The following is a 23,368-nucleotide window of genomic DNA, read 5'->3' as shown; positions in this document are numbered from 1 at the left end:
CACGTCTGGTGTTCACTAAGCATATACAATGTTGTCAATATTTCTTTTCAGCATATATCATGTTAAATTTGCAAACTTAGCCTGACTTTAAGGACATTTGTGTTTACTTTTGTACAATGTTGGTACTGTGTTGGGTTGTCATTTGATGCCATTTAAAATCTGGGTCCTGAAGCATATCCAGTTGAGAACCACTAGTATAAGTCATAGCGAAAGTGCATCTTGAGTATTTTAGTGGGAAGAAACATGTCACACTCAGTGAGCGAGCAATCACATAGTTTTCCTATGATGCTGTGAATCTCGGAGGTCTGGCCGTTATCAGAGCCAAGCAGCTGTTACGAATCTGAATCAGCTGGTGCCAGAGCGCTGATGTAATGACCCAACTGTACACAGCTGTCTGTGTGTGTGTGGCCTGGCCATGACCCAAAGTCAATGCACACACACACAGCTCAGTCTGGCTTGGGAATGCCCCTCTTCTTTTTTCACTGTTGAAAGTGAGCAGTATGGGGTGATGTTTATATACTTGAGCGTATTGCAGACAGGGCAACCTTAGCTGGAAGACTTCCAAAATTCTTTTCTGAAGTACACATGCTGAGGGAAGTCAAGTATCCATGTTTAGGGATAAGATATGCTAAAATACATTTATTCTTTTAGCTTGATATCTGCAGCATTATTGGGACACTGGGCCAAGATTGGTGTGCTGACAAACCCATCAAAACCTGACTTGAGAATTTTCATTTTTAGGTGAACTGTTCCTTCAAAAGTGTTAAATTTGTTTTATGTCTGACCAAATGATTGCCTTTTGTGGATTGCATCGTAATTTTACAGTTGATATGAGTGCACAGTCTAGGTTTAAGGCATCAGACATGTCTCAGCATTTCAGCGTGAACAGCTGTTTTGCTCGTGTGAATCACAGAGCCTGTGGATGAGGCAAAATTATGGGATGGTTTCAAAAGCACGCTGTCTAATTACTTTATTCCCATGTGAGTTTAGGCCTGTTTGTTTACAGTACCAGGGCTCAACATTAAGCATTGCCCATGTGCTTGTCCTTCACTTAAATTGATCATTCGCTTGTCCGAGTAAAAAAGTTACTCATCCGAAGTTCCATGTTCGCCATTTAGAGGGACTGTTTCAGCTCTTAATCCAGGGCAGTTACTTTCTATGGGTAAAGGAACTGTGGGAGGTGCTGCAGCCTGCTATTGGTTAAACATGGATGACACATAAACCAATTAGAAAGACGACGAGTCAGCAGCCTGCCGTTAGTTAGCAAATTTGTAGCTGCTATTCAGAAAATTGCTCTATAATTTTCCAATTCCCTTAACAGAAATAACATAACATAAAACCAACAAAGTATCCAAAGAGTATAGCCTGTTTCACATATACTGCGTGTGCGAGGCTTGAGCAGCGCTGCTGCGTGACTTCAATGGCAGTTCAACAGAGTTCAACTGAGTTTTTATTGCATCTCTGCTGTGTGACAGTTGCAGCACTATACAGTTGCAGCACTACTACATTAAGTTTTTTCCTGTGGTAACGGACATATATTATATAATGTTTATCGAGAGTGGGAAATTGAGAATAATTATAATGAACTTAAGTGTCATGAAATGTAATTAACATGAGTTACTTGTTTGTGTGCCTGTTACTGCGTGTTTAAAGGGATAGTTCACCCAAAAATGAAAATTCTTTCATCATTTACACACCCTCATGTCATCCTAGATGTGTGTAACTTTCTTTCTTCGGCAGAATGCAAATGAAGATCTTTAGAAGAATTTCTCAGCTCTTTTGGTCCATACAATGCAAGTGAATGGGTGCCAACATTTTGAAGCTCCAAAAATCACACAAGTCAGCATAAAAGTAATCCATATGACTCCAGTGGTTAAATCAATGTCTCCAGAAGTGATATGATTGGTGTGGGTGAGAAACAGATCAATATTTAAGGCTGAGTGCCTTATCTCTCCTCTCTGTGGCTTCAGGGACGCAGCACCGAGCGGCTCACTCTCGCAGTATAAAAACTATTACCTACAGATGCAGTTTGTGTAAAACGGTTATAAAAAGCATGGCTCTGATTCTGGCATCCTCTATCGTTTTGGATGCACCGATCGATCGGCCAACAAACTAGATCGGCAGATCTTTAATCTGTGATCATGCCTAGATTTAGGGCCGATCTTTTTTTAAATGCAGCACGCATGAAATCACACATATGCTGAATATATATATACAAAATATACTTGCAGTATATTCCAGGGCTGACATACATTCAATGAAAGCTAGTCTAAAAATCTTTATATGTTGCTTCTCAAGTAAATGTATATTGTTTTAAGGATTTTTAGATATTTTTAAATGGTAAACAAGACAAAACACTTCATAACAATAGGATTTATTGCAGTGATTTTTTTTTTACTGAATTAAACTTAATAAAAAGTTTTTTTCCCCCTTTAATTCAATGAATGTCATTTAGAGGTATTTTTAAAAGCTGATTTTGTCCTCTTTATTGTTAGTAAGCACATTTAATACAACATTTTAAATCAAGGCACAAGCTTAATAGTCGATTAAGAGCTAATGATTAATCGTTGCAATAATCGCCCAAATACTTAAATAATCGTTAGATTAGTTGATTATCAAAATAAACTTTAGTTGAAGCCCTATTTGTTGGCAAGTCTAAGCATTCCCGATTTTACACTTTCAGACATTGTGTAATTCAGATGAATTTGCTAGATTGTTTTAAATATGTTAATGAATTACATATGCATGGAAATTAAGGTGCCAGTTTTCAAAAGAGTTTCGGCAGACAGTGTGTGGAGCGATAGTGACAGTTTGAGCAATGATGTGCACGCTCAGTTTCACTTCCTCCAATATGCACGCTCTTGGTATCAAATAAATATGCACACTCTCAATCTCTTGTCAGTCACTCAACAACACACAGTGTTGTTTTGTGGGAACCCTGATTTAAATCAGATCTAGGGTGCTTCTCAATTGGAAGGCTGCAGCCTAGTTAGGCTGTGTCCTTCCTAGACCAGTATTTCTAAGGCTGTAGGCTAGGCTCCTCCTCAGCATTCAACGCAAGAATGAGACGGTCTAGTTAGTGTGCATGGCTACATCATAAAGGTTTCCACTTGCCCGGTCACAGCGCAAAAACTTTGAAGAGAGAACAAGCAGCATCGAAGATGACAGATGTGGAAATTGTGCTTATCCTCTACAAGTTCTTTGTAGATATGGAGGAAGAAACTAGGACAGTGCACAGTCGTGCAAAAGCACACAGGATCTTTTCCCATTTTTTTATTAATAGGGATATTTGCAAGGGATTGTGGGTGATTGAAAGCCAAGAAGGATGCATGTGACGCATCCTCCAATATATGCAGAATGAAAGCTGTGAAATGAGGCTGCATTCCAAGGGTCCTCACAATTGAGACAGGCTTCAATGGTGCTTGATGACATGGCAGCCGAGATATCTAGCCTAACTAGGCTGCAGCCTTCCAATTGAGAAGCACGATAATCATAATGGGTCATGTAGCGACCTGCTCTTCTGGAGTTCTGAAGTTATCGTCACATAACGGCTTTACTCGGTTTTGCGCCAAAATTAAAGCACAATTTAAATGTAAAAAAATACGACAGAAATGTATTACTATTGTATAGTTATGTAATATTCACCTTATTATTAAGATAATTATTGTATTATATTTTAGCAATACCTCACATCTGTGACATTGCACTTTATTTGAAACAAATAACTTGAGGATCTGTATAAAAGCACTTCATATGATAAAAATAATTAAATGCCATGTTGAACTTTGTTTTCATTTGATTCAAGTTTTATTAAATTCATTTATTTAGACAAACTTTGATAATAAAATTGAATTAAACTGTTGAATACGGAATTTGTGAAAAAAAAATACTTTTGCATCACACAGAGATGCTTCTGTTCATGAAACAATCTTCCCCTTAAATTTGCAAAAGAATCCTTTTTGATAGACAGCCTTAAATCTTGGTTTTAATTTGAGTTACAGTTGCTGAAGCCAATAAACTCAGCAGGTGATTATTTTTATAAAGATTTTTTTTGTCTGTGGAATTTTATACAGTATTGTGTTTGAAAACTGCAATAAAAAAAAACAAACAAACCAAAAAAAAAAAAAAAAAAGTATCGATATCGGTGAGTACTAAAAACGTAGCGGTATACACTCTTGGTCTCCAAAAAATTATATCGGGACATCCCTAAATATAAAAAAAGATGTAACGATACAAGTGTTTCTGCAATACATAGTACCGGGTACTGACTCAATTTGGTACCTGTGCGCTGTTTGACTGACAACTGCTTTTAAATGCTCACACTGAAATGGACAATTAACCAAATAAAAATTGTGATATGTCCTAGTGTGATTAGTAAACTGTAAAAGTCTGCAATTTAATTAAATGAATATACAGTCTGGATGTGCTGCGCATGCTATTGCGTGTGCAGTGTCATCATTCACTGATGAATTTCAATTCTAATACTTAAGAACGCAAGTACCGAGAACACATACATTTACCCAGAGGTATTCTGGATCAGACCAAATATCGAGGATGCATCAAATTGTGAATTGTGAGCAAGAATCTATTTGAAGTCCCAGAAGTCATTGCGGCACTATATGTTTTCCCTCAAGAGTTTCCCACTGTAAGCTCTTGTAAGTCTGACAGCTAGTGAGAGTCATCATACTCCTTTAACATTTGTTTTGTTGGGCATCATTTTAATAAAGTAATAAACACATGGCGGAAATGAGTATTAACAGACTTTATTCTTTCAATGGATGACTAGTCCTGCAAAACCACTCTGGTCTGGTGTGATGCTAATAATGCTGTCATTGGTGTGTTATAATGCCTGTAGAACTCTCACTGGCTACACCATGTGCTGGGATGGTCAATTGCGCAACAGGAAGATCGCAGCACATATCAAAACTCGCATAGATGCGTCCTATGTCCTCCTGTCCTTCTGAGTTTTTTCTTTCAACCTAGCTAGGCAAGACTGGTCTTTATGTGAATGCAAGTCCGTTCACTGAGAAACACCCTCTGTAATTGAGGCCCTGTGTTTGAGGCGACACGTCATTAACATCAAGCCAAAAAGTTATTTAGTGAATTCCGTATTTTATTTAATGAGTTTAAGTTGTAGTCGCATTCCAATTATATTGTGATGCATCGGAAATGGTGTCATGAGACGGTTGGTGTTACCCATCAAACGTGCCACCTATTGGTCAGATGTTTAAGTAGTTGTACTCTGTTATACGTTACTCTACTGTAAAAATCACTTTCTTTAAAATCACCATCTGGGATGATATGACCAAACAAATTAATTTATAAAGTAAATGTCATTGGTTGTGCTTGGCCCCATAATTCCTGCTTGCAGCTGTATTTTGGTTTGTTTGTTTTTTCCATCAATCTTTCCATCTTCCTCAGTTTTTGTGTTTTTTTTTTTTTTTTTTTTTCATAGGATGCTCTGCAGGAGGACTACAGCAATAGGGGTCAGCCTGGGAAACCAAACCACGATGACTTGGGTCTCACTCAACAGGACCGCCCGTCCAGCCTTCCGGTGAGACATTTCAGGACAGCTCTGGGTGATTGATAATGGTTTACGGTAGGAATGTAATGATACACAGATTTCTTGATGCAATACAAAACAATAGCCTCACAATTGATCCGATCGAAAAAAGAGTGCACACAAATGTTTCACTTAACCTTATTGAAGGATTCAACATAATGAAATGTATTTGAAATCTTAAATGACACAAGTGTCTAACAGTAACCTAGTTTCCATCCATGTTTCGCGCTGTTTTGTTATCGACAAAGTGATAATGCGATTTCTTTATTTTATTTTTTTTAGATATTTGCTGTCTTCTTTTATGCTTAAAAAAACACTTTGTCGCATAAGTTTTGATTTATCGCAAAAGAAATCTGCTCTTATCTTTCCATACAGAAATATGTGTATATCGCTAATTGTGTACCTTTCGCCTCCCAGATGTCCCTAATGTTTTCCCCCCCAAAGTTTTGGTAAAATGGGGAGAGTATTGAGACAATTCACTGAAATTAGCCAGCTTACTGTCATTTTAATTTTTACAAATAAATACAATCAGAAGATGAGGAATTGCAGTCAAAAGGGAGCAGTTGCCCTTTGGTAGGACTGTAATATTGGTCCTGATGTTGCGTATTGCAGGTTGCCACCTGTTCAAGCTGGCAACCTGCACCAAGTAGTGGGGGAAACTTTTGGTCTTAGTATATGAGGACCATCCATCGATGTGTATATGCTGTGTGCACAGCTATTAAAGAAAAATTGATGTGGTGTAATATCAGGGTTTACATATGATGCATTCCTGATATTCAATAGGCAATTTTGAACAATCATCTAATCTAAAGCATTGCCATCACAACTGCCTTAATGTCTTTAAAGGAATAGTTCACCCAAAAATGAAAAATCTCTCATTTACTCTCCCTCATGTCATCCCAGATGTATATATCTTTTTCTTCTGCAGAACACAAACAAAGATTTTTAGAAGAATAATTTAGCTCTGAAGGTTAATACAGTGCAAGTGAATGGTGACCAAACCTTTGAAGCTCCAAAAATAAAATAGTGGCAGCATAAAAGTAATCTATAAGACTCCAGTGGATAAATATATATCTTCATAAGTGATATAATAGGTATGGGTGAGAAACAGATCAATATTTAAGACCTTTTTTAACATAAATCTCCACTTTGACCACCCCCAACCAATAGATGGCTGAGTGTGAAAGTGAAAGTCTCTTCCACACCAGAATATGGAAGTGAAAGGGTAGATCTACAGTAAAAAAGGACTTAAATATTGATCTGTTTCTCACCCACACCTATGATCTCACTTCAGAATATATGGATTTCACCACTGTGGAGTCTTATGGATTACATTTATGCTGTCTTTATGATCTTTTTGGACCTACTGAGTTCTGATCACCATTCACTTGCATTGTACACATCTGGGATGGCATGAGAGTGAGTAAATGATGAGAGCGTTTTAATTTTTAGCTGAATTATCCCTTTAAGCCCCCGTGAGCAAGCCAAAGGTAACTGTGGCAAGGAAAAAACTCCATGTTAGTTAGTAGACAGAAAAACCCTTTAGAGGAACAAGATTCAGCTTTGGGTGCTGATCCTTATTTGGGTTTTCAATAAATGTACATATGCCAATATTATTTAGAAGTTTAAGCAAAATTAAATCAACACTGTTTTTGCCCATTATCCTGATTTTGTGTTGCGTATTAACACCTTTACTGGCATTTTTACCTACTTATCCAATGTGCGCAGGTGTTGTCTTTTTTCTATAAGCTGGTTTTTGATAGTTATCAGCGTATTGTGTGCATGTAAACAGACTCCGTGTCAACAGAGAAAGGCTGTCTGTTAAATGCAGCAGTGAGGCTAACTTGCTAACTAACTGCTTTTTGTCTTTGCCTCTGGTTTTTTGCAAGTTCCACCGATTTGCACGATATCTGTATAAATTAAATGACATGTCTGAGGTTGTTGCATTGGGACATGACACAGTTGTTTGGCAAACTGGACAAGCTGTAATGGTTCAGTTTACTTGCCGTTTGCCAGTAATGTTCGAGCTCTCAACTATGTTATCTCGACTCGCTGTCAAATCTGTATACGGTTATAGAAATGCTTATAAGAGTTCTCCAGTGGTCTGTTACGTACCACCTATGCTAAAGTGATTAGATATAGGATTTAAGGGAGTGAATAACGAATGTCACTTAACAAATTGACAGAAAAACAATAACATGTGGAGAATACGCCTCTTTGTACGTACACACACACACATACAAAGACTCCAGAAGTTACGCTATAGTTTGCCTTCTGTTTGCTTGGTAGCTACCTCTTTTTCCAGTGCTCTGTTTGTAACAGTTTATTGGAATTGAAAACACTTTTCTAGAGCCGTGTCTTATGCTCTGTTTCACCCAAGTTGCATTGGATCAACCTAAACCACATTATGTCTCCCAAATGTTCATATGACTTAAAGTTTGTGTGTGTAATGTTTTTCTATGTTAAAAACCTTTCCCATATTCCATCTTATATTACACAGACAATTAGAAGTAAACCATTTTTAGGTTGGTTCCCCACAGAAAGTGTTGTAATAATGTTAGCTATCAAAACATATGGCCCGTTTTCTATGGAACAAAGAAAGAACAATGTGAGGGTGAATAAATGAAGATTTTTTACATTTTTGGGCGAACTGTTCCTTTTAATGTGATATTGTCCTTCCCTCAAATATCTTCTCAATGCTTAACATTATGATTTTGAGGAATTCCCAATTACGATTCTTTTCCTAAAATTATACTCAAATCCTGGTGACCTTGTAAAACTCTTAAGGTATTTTCATCAAGCAGAAAGTCAGGGGATTCTGGGGATTCAAACGAGTGGAGCTGCAGTCTCTGGTGCTGTCATGATGGCTTTCCCTCAGGGGTTTGATAACTGAGGTAACCTGGTTTAAAAGCCTCAGGCGGCTGTTGGTATCATGCTGGCAGAGCTATTTTTAAACATCTCTGACACAATGACCCAGTGAACTTTGCCAAGGACAAAGAAAATAACAGCAAAATGAATGGCTGTGCCTGACAAGACAGCCACATCTATGGCAAGTGCTACAGGAAGCGTGGGGTGAAATGTCACCTGAGTATCTGGACAAACTGACAGCTAGAATACCAAGGATCTGAAAAGCTGTCATTGGTGCACGTGGAGGATTTTTTTGATGAGAACTCTTTGAAGTAGTGGTAATAGTAATTTTTGACATTATTAATGTCCTGACTATACATTTGTGATCATTTGAATGCCTCTTTGGTGAATAAAAGTGCCAATTTCTTTCCATAAGCGCAAAATCTGTACATTATTCCAAACTTTTGGCTGACAGTGTACATATTATATACTCTGCATCCGTCTACTGAGGTACGTCAACTTGGGAATTAACATTACTTGCATTTGAACATCATATTTTCATACAAATTGGTGTAAACATTTTTTTTAACATTTCCGTTGAAGCAAAGAATCGTGAGTTGTGAGTGCCCATGAAGGATCCACCTCATGCATCCTCCGAATTCCCGTGAAAGAAGGTCGCATTCGAAGGCTGCATTCGGAGTGTCCTACTCGCTTTTCTGAAACGTGAGAGCCTTGATAACGTATGCAGCCGACAAATGCGACCTCCGGAGGATGCAGCCTTCGAAAGGAGACATAACCTGTCAGTCTTTCAGCAAATCCACTGAAATGTATCTGGTTACCATGGCAATGATGTAATGCGCTTGGCGCGTGCTCTTTGTCAGTCCTGTCAGTCAGCGCAAGTAGAAATGCCCCAATAAAATGTGTTTTCAATGAGCTGAAAGAAGCCGATCCATTTCTTCATGTATCATGTGAATACTGTATGTAAGCGAGTATTTTTCTGTCACTGTTAATGTTCATTTCCCCACGAGCACGGAGGTAAATCAGACAATGTCACATTCAGACAGATACACTGCACTTTTTACATAGTACAAGCACTTAAATATTGAGATGTGGGGGTTGTATTTTGAATTTTAGGTTACAATGTTGTGAATTTTGTGTTAAAATGTGTACCTAACATGACAAGTCTATTCATAATTACACATGCAATATGACATCATATGGATAGAATAGGCTTCATGGAATTTGTACACTTAAAAAAAGCTAAAATGTGGTTAAATCATGAAAAAAACTAAATCTAAAATAAAATATAATTTTTTACAAACAATATAGCCTATACAGTTAAGTGCAGAAGCCTGCATAACCCCTTTTGTTTTTATAAGTTTCCACACCCCTTTCAGAATGTATACAAATTACCTATAAGAGATAAAAGATGATTTTGTGTGTGTGTGTGTGTGTGTGTGTGGTACTGCCATTCACAAGCTACATAATAAATAATTGTTTGCATCTTTTGTAATAGTTGTGTATGAGTCCCTCAATTGTCCCTAGTGTCAAAAGCTGGATCTCATTATATAGACACTGAAGATCTCAAATATGCAGAAGATGCTGAGAAACCAAATAATTGTACAGTAGTTGGGTTTTTTTTTCTTAAGAAAAGTGGACATCTTCACTGCTCAGGACAAAGCAGGGACTCATAAACAATTATTACACAAACAGCCATTGATCATTGAGAAAGCAACACACCATATTAATAACCAAGGGAATGTAAACTCCTGAACAGGATCATGTGTGTAAATTCAGTTACTATTTTGTATTGTGGAATATATGTGAGGATCTGTTATGTCAAATAGCTTCTAAAGGGCAGTACTAAATAAAAACAAAATGCAATTTTTATGATCCCTTGTTTAAAAAAAAAAAATCACACACACACACACACACACACACACAAACAAACAAGTGTCCCGTTTTGAGATTTTAAAAATCTGGTCACCCTTTTTAAGTTAATTTAGAGTGAAGACTACGCCTAATTTCTGCACCACACAGCTTACATTAGATCGCTAAATATTCATTGAACAGTATAGGTGGTGGTATGTGCTACTTCATCTATCAATATGTGACTCAGCAGTGTTGTGGAGGAATATAGCTGATACAATGGGTCAGATTAGAAGGTAAAAGTTATTTCTACATTCTGGCGGTTGGAAGCAGAGGTATTCAAGCCTTAAGATACTTTTTGTAAAATAAGATAAAAAGTAATGGAGATCTACTGAAAGTTGCATTTTTCAACTTTGAAGTGTTGCTATAAATATAGTGCTCCCTAGACATTTACATTTAGAGAACATATTGACATTTTGTGTTCCCTTCAATTGATTCCTTTAGTTGGTCTTAAAAAGGTCTTTAAAAAAGTCTTAAATTTAGCTACATAAAACCTGCAGAAACCCTGTTAAAAACCCATATCTATCGACCACTAGTGCTGATGGTGACGTTGTCATGGTAAAACGTTGACTAACAGCCCACATATGTACACCAATTTCTCATCAAGTATTTCCTATGATATAATTTATAATTTATATTTTTTCCTTCTTCCGTTTTTAATTGACCACTGAAAGTAGGATCAATGTAACAGCAATCAGAAAACATTAAAACATTGCTTTCTGAAAAAGAGAATGTATGTTTTGTTGAGAATTCTGGAACTGCTTGCGTTTGCCCTTCGGTCTTCTCCATCTGGTCGTGCTCTTAATTGCAGAATCCCCATGAAATCTGACATGATTTTTAAACATATTTGACTTATTGTCTTTTTATTTGCGAAAGCGCAATGTAATCCACTTTGCTGGCACCAAAGCAATGTGAGCTTTGCACAGCGTAATCCACTGTCATGCTTCCTGACTGTGGAAAGTCCTTGAAAATGGTTTTTGAAACATTTTTAAGGTAAGGAATGACACTGTAAGCTGATGTGGCCTCCAGCATGGTTCTGTTTGCCCTTTGAGATATGGAGCTCCTTACATTTCATGTGAAGATTTGAGATGGGAAATGGCCTTGCCCTTGTGTTAAAGCCAGAACTCTAAAGTCATCTAATGTGACCTTGTGCAGATAGTTGTGAGATTGTGCTGCTTTGAGATTTCAGCTGTAAACTGATTTTGTACTGTATAACTGTGTTGCAGCGTGGTTGATTATGGTTTTCTCTGCTATCCGGATACCTGTATTGCTATAGTAATTCTCTTATATCTACTTAATCTGTTATTGTTCTTTAATATTGGGTCTACTAGGGCTGTCACGATTATGAAATTTAACTGACTATTAATTTTCAAACAAATAGTTGCGATTATGATGATTAATTGTTTGTTTTAGGGCTTTCACGATTAATTGCCACATAAATTGTTATACTTCTTAAGGTGTATGTATTTTTTATGCACCACAAGTCATTTATTCATATTTAGCTTGGAATCATATAATAAAATAGGGATATATGATTTCCTTTACGGCTTTAAAAACATATTAATGACATGAAAAATTATATTTAAAAAATGTAAATATTTTTATATTTATATATTTTATATTTTAAAATGTAAAGTCTGTTTTACATTTACACTATTGTTTTTGAAACCCAGCCAATCTGAATACCTAGTATATTATTGTATTTAACAAATATATTATATTATATTATATTGTATTGTATTGTATTATATTATACTATATTACAGATATGTAAAGTATCAGTACAATATTGTAACAAAAACAATCACAATAAATTGATGTATGTGATTGTATCGACCCTATGGTTGTAAACTGAGAACTGGTTCTTATTAGGAACCGGTTCTATTTTAAAAATATATAAATAAATAAAATTAAATACGGGAACCGTATGATTTGCTTGCCTTTTGGTTTCTTGTATGAGCATTTTTCTGCTGATGCAGTCAGAACAGTGTACAAAAATATCTCTTCAGAATCTACAGCATGAAACACAAATTACTCTTATCAGCCAATTCTTTTTAGTGAATCAAAAACACCTGGATATTATGATTTCTGCTCATAATGAACCAAGAACAGTGACCGTGTTATGTTGTAATGTCAGTAACTGACAGGATGTTCATATGACAATGTATAGTTAAAGATTACAAGTAATCGGTGGAATCAGTGGAATTTTATTCAAAAAAAAAAAATACATAGTGAATGAAATATGTTAGCACATTTTTTTTGTGTTTATATTTAATATATAGTTATAGTAGAACCAATTATAAATTATTTCCAAAAAACATTTCCTCAAAAGTTAGAATTGTTAATGGAACTGTTAAGGTATTAGAATACTTAGAGGAATCAGAATCGTTACATTTCTTACTGTTCCCTAATAATTATTTATGTATTTATTTATTATTTTGTCAAAAAGCAGAAATAAAACAAATAAAACATTGAAAAATCAGTTGTGCATATCAGTTATTGGAAACTTTAATATGTAAACAATCATATAAAAACCCCCAATATTGGTCAGTCTGTAATATACAGTTGAAGTCAGAAGTTTACATACACCTTAGCCAATTCCTGACATTTAATCATAGAAAACATTCCCTGTCTTAGGTCAGTTAGGATCACTGCTTTATTTTAAGAATGTGAAATGGCAGAATAATAGTAGAGAGAATTATTTGTTTCAGCTTAGAGCTGCACGATTCTGGATAAATTGAGAATCACGATTTTTTTGCTTAGAATAAAGATCACTATTCTGAAGAAAAATGCTTATTTCAGTGATTTTCAAAACCTGGACATAAGGGTATAACTAAGTAACATATAATTTACTGGAGGTTCTGACAAAATGTTCTCGCTTCAGTCTATGCAAAAATGCAATAAAGTTGTTGATTTATATATTTGATCAAAGTTGTTAATCAAATATATAAATTTAAAATGTCCTAAGTCCACAAAGGGGCGCAACGAATACATTATAAGCCACATTATGTGCTTATTGCAAAAAAAAGAAAGAAATCTAGTTAAAAACGGCATAATAATAATAATAATAAAATAAAAAGGATTTAACCTGTTTCTCACATGCTAAGTAAAAAGCAAAGCGAGCAGAAAAAAGCTTCATTAACAGTTCTGTGTTAACTTGGTATTGCACTTTTAAGCAAATATGCAATAAAACTGTTATTTTACAAAAGTTTTTTTTTATTTTTTTTAATAAATATGAACAATTTATATTAAAACAGTGAGGCCTTCAGTGTTTCTCTTGTAAAACTTGCTTCAAGCTTGTAAAGGAATTATTCAAGAGCCAGTAATTAAATAGAGAACAGTGTAAACAGTGCTTTAATTGTTTCAGCAACAGTAGCAATTAAACATATAAAAAATATAGAATATAAAAACATAAAAAAAAGGTTTTAATGCTTAAATATTTGACAATCTTGACTGTGTGATTATTAGATCTACATTAATACTGATTTGGTGCAGTAAGAATGCCTGACTGCCTATAACAGACATCACGCAGCTTATATACATTTAGACATCGCACAAATCTAACATTTTTTGAAGAATTTGTCCCGTCTGCTTATACAGTATATAAAGGGCTGTGTTTGCTTTAATATCTCGTCAAGACAGTGCAGATTTAATCCCGTCTGTTTACACTGGTAATTCATTAACAGCAGTGTTTACATTAATATCACCTAAAGAGGGGCATTTTGATTAAAAACAGCGCTGCATTCATCAAGACACAAGTGTATGGGCAGACACACGCATGTAAGCTGCAAGGTCCGGCACCCCATCAACTCTGAAAACAAATGTTGGTCACACTTTATATTAGGTGGCCTTAACTACTATGTACTAACATTAAATACATACAAGACTATGTATTTACTGTGTAACTACATGTTGTTCTGCAAAATTCCCACATTTGCTGCTACTGAGGTTGAGGTACGGGTAGGTTTAGGAGTAAGGGTAGGGTTAGAGTTAGGTTTTGGGGTAAGGGTTGGGTTAGGGGTAAAGTTAACAGTGTAACTACATGTATGTACATAATAAGTACATTGTATCAAATGGTTAAGTACATAGTAGTTAAGGCCACCTAATATAAAGTGGGTCCCAAATGTTTATATATGCTTGAATATGTGGCCCTCACAGCTGCCAGCTTATACAAGGCATCCTTAATTGGGCCCTGTGACTATGAGGGCCCCCAGCCCGCTTATAGGACCTTTTTGCCTTGCTGTTTCTAATTTTTTTTTAATTGATCCACTCTTTAAAAATTTGCATTTTCTGACTATTATTTCATACTTTAGGCTTTATAGGATTAAGCTTTATGCTTTGTTTGAAAACTGCTGTTGAACAAAAAGAGTTATAATACTATTCATTGCTATAACTGCATTTCTCCCCAATATTACAAACAATAACTGGGCTTAGGTGGTTGGGAAAAGAAGATATTGATATTTTATTTTGTGTGGGACAAAAGTACTGATCTAGAAACGTAAAGTTTGTCGAGACAAACTATAATGTTGGTTTGATAAAACCTTGTCTGAAAGTTTAAAGTAGATTTAAATGCTTGAAGTTGGAAATTTGTAGAGGTCTTACAGTAAGAGAAAGAAAGAAAGAAAGAGAGCATCTTAAAGCAAGTTTTGACTGCTGAAGTTTGAAATCATGAACATTCAAAAACAGATTCTTAGATCATTTAAAAATTCTGTTAATATAATCTACTCTAAGGGATTTTGGCTTACATGATGCCTTCACAGGGCTTTTCGATGGGAGAATAATAATGGTAGCCAAGCTGTAGGGTCATTGCAAACAGAATTTACAGTAAAATGACCAAATTACCACTATTTTTAAGCCCCACACCTTTCAGCCCTTCGAAGCTATCATGGAGGGTAAAGCCTTTAAAGGAAATAGGGTGTAGGGATGATCACTTCTGAATGGAGGGCACCCCATCATTCAGATGAGTTAGAAAAGATATAGCAGCACGAGCCAGAACTGCTTGAACTCTTTGCCAAGTTTCACCAAACCCATATGAACATGCTGTAGGAGTCTATTTGTTAAATTCTTTATATTTAAAGTGTTTGGTGAAGTTAAAATGTCATAATGTATTATTGCCCCTTTAAATATAAGCATGTTTACACATTTATTACACATTTTGTTGCATTCTTGTTTTTTGTATGCATAATTTGTAGTTTTTACAAGTATTTACATTGAGTTTACATTATGTATAACAAATGGTAAAATGCTACTGTCTCTTTAAGAACAGTGGCTGTTCGGCAAACCTGTTTCTTTACCACTGCCATGCTGTATGTTTGAGTTAATCTGATTGTAAATAACAGAACGGGTATTAAAAGAGACTTAAATCAATGAAAATTGACTGCGTTTGGAAATTGCTCCCAAGGTTGAACCAGACTTGTGGAGGTCCACAATTTTTGTTTCTGAGGTCTTTGCTGATTTCTTTTGATTTAACCATGATCTCAAGCAAAGAGGCACTGAGTTTGAAGGTAGGCCTTAAAATACATCCACTGTTACACCTCAGTACACCTCCTATCAGAAGCTAATTGGCTAATTGTCTAAAGGCTTGACATCATTTTCTGGAATTTTCCGAGTTGCTTAAAGGCACAGTTAACTTAGTGTATGTAAACTTCTGACCCACTGGAATTGTGATCTAGTCAGTTAAAAGTGAAACAATCTGTAAACAATTGTTGGAAAAATTACTTGTGTAGATGTCCTAAACGACTTGCCAAAACTATAGTTTGCTAATATGAAATCTGTGGAGTGGTTAAAAAATTAGTTTAAATGACTTCAACCTAAGTGTATGTAAACTTCTGACTTCAGTTGTAAACCCTGTGTGTCTATATAGTTTTTAACATTTATTCTAAGTATTTCCCTCCACACACATAACTGCTTATTGGATGACACTGCGTGAGCTGCCAAGAAAAAGTGTCTATGAGAGAGGGATTACATGTAAGAGTGCATCTTACAGCTGGTTTATCTGTCATGTTAGAGCCAGATGGAGGGTATAAGGAAACGCTGTGCTGTTGTTTATCAGTGTATCAAAGCTACTGTCAACTGAAGCTTGTTGCTCGCCTCTGTGAAGGGTAAAACACTGTTACTGTGGCAGCACTTTTTTCTGTAACCATAAATGGGTTTGTCTCAGTAGGACACACTATTTATTTATTCATATTTTCATCTGTCATCTTTCTTTCTGAACAAATCTCTTGGTGTTCTGATTTTTTAACCCTCTGTGTGCCTGGGATATTATGCACTGGTGAGAATCGCTGTTCATTGTATTTTCTCTCTGTATTTCCTTGCATTTAGATCATCAATTCATTGCAGTTGGGGAAAACATTAAGATGTGTAGTGTTTATGAGCGAGAGAGATTAATGGCCTGCATTTCTCTTGTGGTTTGTAGTTCTGCCTGGAGCCATGAGCTTTTTCATCATCAGCCATTAAAGAGAATTCTAAATGCTGCCCTCTATTTATTTAATCAAGAGCTTCCTTTAAAAGAAGAATCAAATAAACATGTGCTGGACCTGGCAGATGTAATTGGCCCCCCTTTGGTGTTTCTTACAAAAGCTCTCTGATATGGTAGATGATCCTCTGCTGTAGAGTGTTGGATTCACATGAGAGTTTGTTCTCTGTTCACCATGACAGCTGATGCCCTGCAGGTCATGGAGAAGGTGGGTGGCTTTGGACTTTAATGTAAATTGGTAAGTGTGACGAGGAGGAGGGCGATCGGGCTAATCAGCCGAGGAGAGGGATAAGTGCAGCGGGACGCGGCAGTTTGAGAGAGAGAGAGCCACACGCAGCTGCCGTGTGTGTATTTGTGTGTGTGTCTTTGTTTAAATTAAATATTATTTTGACTGTTCAGCCGGTTCCCGCCTCCTCCTTTCCCATTTTAACCTTGTTACATTGTCGTGGAGTCCATACTACTGCCATCTGTCCAAAGGAGCATCAGCGGCCGTCTGCCGGGGGATGGAGTCGCCGCTGCTGGCCCCCTGGATGCGGAGAAATGGCTGCCGTCCGTGAGGGGCTCGCTCCCGGCCGCCTGGAGTGGTGGAGGAGTGATTGAGGACCAGGCGACGGCGTGTCTGGGAACCGGCGAGCAAGTTTTTATCTCTCTCTCCTCTCTCTCTCGACTCGCCCTTTCCCTCTCCTCTTTTTTTTGTTTTTGTTTTTTCCTCCCCTCGTCCCCCTCCCCAGCTCTAGAGAGGCAGGGAAAAGCCTGCCAGCAGGCGGGGCCAGAGGGGCAACTGGATTTGGCATCGGTTCCAACAAGCCCAATCCAAGCCCGATACTGTGTGTTAGCCATGGCCATTACCATCAAGCTCCAAAAATGACATAAAAGAACCATAAAAGCACCATTAAAGTAGTCCATATGAATTGTGCATTTTGTTTGACATATGATAGATTTGTCAATCACGATAGGATGCTTTTTCTTTATTTTTTTATCCCCTTTTCTCCCAATTTGGAATGCCCAATTCCCACTACTTCGTAGGTCCTCGTGGTGGCACGGTTACTCACCTCAATCCAGGTGGCGGATAACAAGTCTCAGTTGCCTCCGCTTCTGAGACAGACAATCCGCGCATCTTATCACATGGCTCGCTGTGCATGACACCGCGGAGACTCACAGTATGTGGAGGCTCATGCTACTCTCCGCGATCCACGCACAACTTACCACGCACCCCATTGAGAGTGAGAACCACTTAATCGTGACCACGGGGTGGTTACCCCATGTGACTCTACCCTCCCTAGCAACTGGGCCAATTTGGTTGCTTAGGAGACCTGGCTGGAGTCACTCAGCACACCCTGGATTCGAACTCGCGACTCCAGGGGTGGTAATCAGCTTCAATACTCGCTGAGCTACCCAGGCCCCCGCTCAATAGGATGCTTTTAAATATATTGTCCGCATTTGCTGTGCTTGACTGAATGAGCCCTGTTATGTTGTCACTCAAACATAGCATGCACAGGGCTGCAAGTGGTTCATCATATTTGGAGGTCTTTGGCATTCTTTGACACTAAATAATAATGTCTTTGTGTAACTGTATTAATTCAACAACACCTGGTATAGAACGCAACAGTGCCCACCCTCTTTTTCATCAGTCTTGGTTCAGGAAGTATTTTCCCCATTCATTTCTTTCACAGGCTTATCATAAAATCCTTCATAAAAGAGTTCTGATCCATGAACCAAACCAACCAGCTCCGAGGTGAATAACAACAGTACAACCTTTGATTGGATTATTTGGATTTGAAAATTGTACAGAAAGACAAAGGTATAAGATTTTCTACTTACCGTCTTTCATGAGGGCATGAACTGCAACAGCATAAAGCGTTGCGAATGACGTTATCAAATTAAAAACAATGAAAAAATCTAAAACTATTTATTTGAAGTTGTTGATTATACGTAAGTATAGAAACAGTTATATTTGAATTATAGTGCAAAATATTCAGAAATGAACAAATAAATACTTTGTTTGAGTGTGTAGGAAGACACGATTGTGTCATTCATAGTACGTCGCTGCAGTGCTTGTTTTCTGTGCTTTGTTTGCCACAATTCTCTGATTGGTGGAGCGTTTCTCTTCAGGATCATGGGTAGTGTAGTTTTTCACCAGGATGTTATCGATAAAGAGTAAGTCGCCAATGAAAAACAATTATGGGATTTTTACTTCCAGAAACATACTTTTGTGCTTTATTGTACCATAAGATGTGATTAAGGTGTTGTTGCACTCCCGTAGCAACAGAATATAACTTGTGCCGGTTTAGACCTTTATCACAGTCTGCGTAACATTACATCTGACTCTGAATGGTAATCAGAACTCCACCCATAGTTCTGTCTTTGGACAATCAGCAATTTTTAAATATAAATGTAAATATATATATAAAAACTAATTTTTTAACTTGGATGCACTTGACTGTTAACATCAACCATTTAAAATGTTCTTGTGGCTTAACACAGCACTTTCCTAAGTGTGTTATCTACCACTTTAATGTATAATGTCGGAGCGAGGCGGTCATCAGGGCAAAGTTTTCCCAATTCAGAGCTGTGCACTGTTCAGGTTACTCTCAGGATCAATGTGCCTAACTCAAGTCCAGAGACCATGTTTAAGTCTTTTAATGTCATCATTTTCACTGTTGCGCCATGTCCCATTTATATTTTAAATATAATACAGTTGTAGACACCGTGACATTTTCATCTCCATTTTCTCCTCCATTGCATTCAGATGGCAGTAAATGCTTCCTCAATCATCGCACTCCAACCGCAAGGATATAACTCCACGTTTACAATGATTAAACCAGTTATTTTCTCTAATCGGACTCTGGGATGGAAATGTTTCTTTATTAGCACATTTTTAAATGGATCTCATACTTGGAGATTATGTGACTAGTAAGAACATTAAAGCAATGTGCATCATCATGTACGTTTTTTGCGATGTACTGTATACATACCCCTGTCTTGTTCTAAAGCCTTTTAATGTGTTTATGTACTCTTGTTTGTACGATATTCTTGCCTTTCTCTAATAAAAAAAACGTACTTATTAGGGATGTGCGAGACTAGTCGACTAAACGGTTCTGATGCTGCTAGTCGACACTGGAATTACTAGTCGGTTAATATTTCCCCCCATTAAACTGATAATAATTTTTACACATTTACGTTTGCCGTTATATTTTTACAGAGGCTGCACTTAAATTACTGTCATATTAATGTTACATATTTTAAATATAATTAATAATACAAATATTATTTAAAAAAAGAGGATTTCTGGAGCAGATACAGAGTTTAATTTCACTACAGGCTGCGCGTGCTTCTTCCCTAATTGATCACGCGCAGGAAATGTCCTCTCGCTAGACAAGCAAACTCAGCATAGTAGTTATGAAATCACTTTGGTGGTGCGGGAATCGGCTTTCCAAATATTTGAAAGTCCCTATGGATGTTTTCACATTTGAGTCTTCTTTACATCTGTGCATGCTTGTACGTTATTTTTTTCCGCTGTGCAGGCTTTTTCAAGTGCAGGATAGCCGCCTCAGGTGAGTCAAGTCCCGTCTTTCACCAGACCATGTCGACGGGTTAATTTTACTCATCAAAAAATGTATGCTTTTGAGTAAGTAGCCTAGAAAATAACTGTTTTAGACTAGGTATGCAATTTTTTTAATCCGCTGATTATGAAGGCTGTTTTCAACGAGGTGCCGACTGTTTAACGGGTTCAACTATCTTTGATTCTGTGTGCACGTCATGTTTAGAATACATCAGGTTTATTGTAGGCTACATCACAGGCCTATTTTTTCTATCCTATAGCTCCTTTTTTTTTTTTTTTTACATTGTAACTGTTAGTGGTTGATGTTCTTTACCGAACAGCTGTCATATTAGATCAATGGTTAATGCACGACTGCAGGTCGTGAAATACACTCAACTTTTCAGCGCATTTTTTTTCTCTCTCATAGATTTGGCTTAGCCTACCTGTTAATTATTTTCAACAATGTCCTGACTGTTTTAATATGTTAAGTAACTTTTACTTGGTCATTTCCATTTAGAACAGGCTATTAGGGTTGTTCCATTGATCCTGCACTATTCATTCAATTGTTTTCTATAAATATGCCTGTTAAATATTCGCAAACGTTGATTCAGTGAATGCGTGTCATGTTCTATATTTAAAGTACAATGATCATAATTCAAGGTGAGCACGTCACAGATAAATGCCCCTTTTCAGTAGAATTTAGCATTGGATTTGGAATAGATTAAGTATTTTTTTTATTTATTTTTTTTTACTGTTTTTTGAAGGTTGGTTTCTCTTTAGACTAGTCGACTAGTCGGTTACAAAACTTCAGTTTAAACGACAGTCAAATTCGTCGTAGCGCACATCCCTAGTACTTATGCTCAATGGAGTATAAGACTAGCAAGGGCCCCGGGGCCAATTTCCTTTTAGGGCACTCCCGGTCCAATTATCTTTTAAAGTTGAGATCTATGCAATCGATTCTGTTCTGTTATTTACTGTCAGAATTATTCAAACACACAGCACAGATGTGGTAAAGTAACAGCTCAACCGAAACACGTTCGCTGAACAGCCACTGTTCTTAAAGAGACAGTACCATTTTAACGTTTGTTATACATAATGTAAACTCAATGTAAATACTACAATGGTGTATACAAAATGCCATAATAAATTATTGATGAATTTAAAAAATACAGTAGGCTCCTACAGTATCAATGCAAGGGTTTGGTAGAATTCGGCCAGTTCTGGCTCGTGCAGCTATATCTTTTCTAACTCATCTGAATGATGTGGTGCTTTCCATTCAGAAGTGATCATCCATACACCTTATTTCCTTCAAAGACATTACCTTAAATTGTGAGAGCTTTTGAAGGGCTGAAAGGTGTGGAGCTCAAAAACAGTGGTCATTTGGTCATTTTTGGGGAAATTCTGTTTGGAACGACCCTACAGCTTGGCTACCATTATTATTCCTCCATCAAAAAACCCTGCTAAGGCATAATTTAAGCCTTTTCAAAGTGTCCACTACATTACATTGACAGAATATTTAAATGAGCCACAAGTCTGTTTTAGGATGTTTGTAATTTCAAACTTTATCTGTCAAAACTTAAACACAAACCTTTTAATCTGCTTTAAGATGCTTTCATCTTTCTTTCTTTCTGTTAAACCTGTAAAAATTTCAAGCATTTAAAACTATTTTAAACTTTCAGACAAGGTTTTGTCAGACCGACATTTAGACCATAACATTTTCTTTTTCCCAACCACCTAAGCAAAGTTATTTTTTGTAATGTATGGCAAACATGCAGTTATAGCAATTAATGGTATAATAAACATTTTTGTTTGACAGCCCTTTTAATACAAAGAATAAAGCTAAAGCCAAACATATGAAATAATAGTCAGAAAATTATATTTTTTAAACCTGTTTAAACCTATTTTTCTATAAAATAATACAAATTTAAGCATGTTGCTTGAATTCAATAAATACTAATTTTGAAATATCAGTAAAAATATAAACATAATTGTTAATTTTACTTTATCAAAATCAGCAAAGATTTCACATAAAAAGATGAGTGCATCAAAATATGAAGGTAGCTATTTTGTAAATTATTTTACAAGGGCTTGTACTTCCAGAAGAGAATGGAAACCTTCACCAGGCGGCGTTATAAGATTAAAGAGTGGCTCAAAAAATTTAATTAGAAACAGGAAGTCAAAAGGGCCCTATAAGAGGGCTGGGGGCCCTCATAGTCACAGAGCCCTATTGAGGGGGCCTTGTATAAGCCGCGAGGCCCACATATTTAATCATATACAAACATTTGCTTTCAAAGTTGATGGGCCGTGAGACCTTGCAGCCCAGGACCCCCTGGTAGTCAAGGGCCCCTGGGTACTGGCCCCATTGGCCTGGTCTGTAATTTACCTATTGGTGCAAGTGGGTTTGGCAAAATTTTATGCACAAAGCGCTAATGGCATGGGACAAGAGAACCAAAACAAATCGTTGCCCGTGTGCCGTCCACTCTAATGGCCCGACAAGGTCCATACCATTTCGTTCAAAGGGGACCTCAATCAAGGGAAGGGAGCGCAATGGCGTTCTTGGTGTGGCCGGCGGATTCACCAGCTGACGTTCACGGCATGCTGCACACCATCTTCGAACATCTCCGTGAATGCCTGGTCAATAGATACGGGCCATTAGACGGTTCAGTGTATTTTCCTGCCCTAAGTGACCCACCATTGGATTATAATGAGACGTCTGGAATAACATTTTCCGACAGCTCTTCGATACTAACAACTGGGTTGTATTTTCCTTTGTCTGAGTGTCCTGTGTCACTCGATGCAACCGATCCTTGATAATTGAAAAATACGGATATGCGAGTGCAATGTCTGGCTGGAGACATTGACCATCAATCACTTTCATTTGATCAAAGGTGTGCCTAAGGGTCTTGTCTGCCACTGTCTTCTCTCCTTAAATACTCCCACCACCCCTCACTGGAACGCGAGACCGGTGTGGCACACAGGTGGAACTCATTCACCACTTATTTTCCCAGCCTCG

At 37.1% G+C, this 23,368-nt stretch overlaps 1 protein-coding gene across 4 annotated transcripts in view; it reads left to right on the top strand.

Moving 5' to 3' along the window:
• Positions 1–23,368, top strand: part of arid1b (AT rich interactive domain 1B (SWI1-like)) — a 165,349-nt gene that overhangs the window by 72,375 nt on the left and 69,606 nt on the right. For all 4 annotated transcript variants that reach the window (XM_051654659.1, XM_051654661.1, XM_051654660.1 and 1 more), the window contains one exon: positions 5,456–5,554. In XM_051654659.1, the coding sequence (XP_051510619.1) occupies positions 5,456–5,554 (99 nt within the window). The remainder of the gene's footprint in view (positions 1–5,455; positions 5,555–23,368) is intronic.

The sequence above is a fragment of the Myxocyprinus asiaticus genome, chromosome 25 (genome assembly GCF_019703515.2).
Source record: "Myxocyprinus asiaticus isolate MX2 ecotype Aquarium Trade chromosome 25, UBuf_Myxa_2, whole genome shotgun sequence".
Classification (NCBI taxonomy): Eukaryota; Metazoa; Chordata; class Actinopteri; order Cypriniformes; family Catostomidae; genus Myxocyprinus; species Myxocyprinus asiaticus.
The sequence above is the reverse complement of the archived record's forward strand: the minus strand, read 5'-3'. Positions and strand labels throughout refer to the sequence as shown.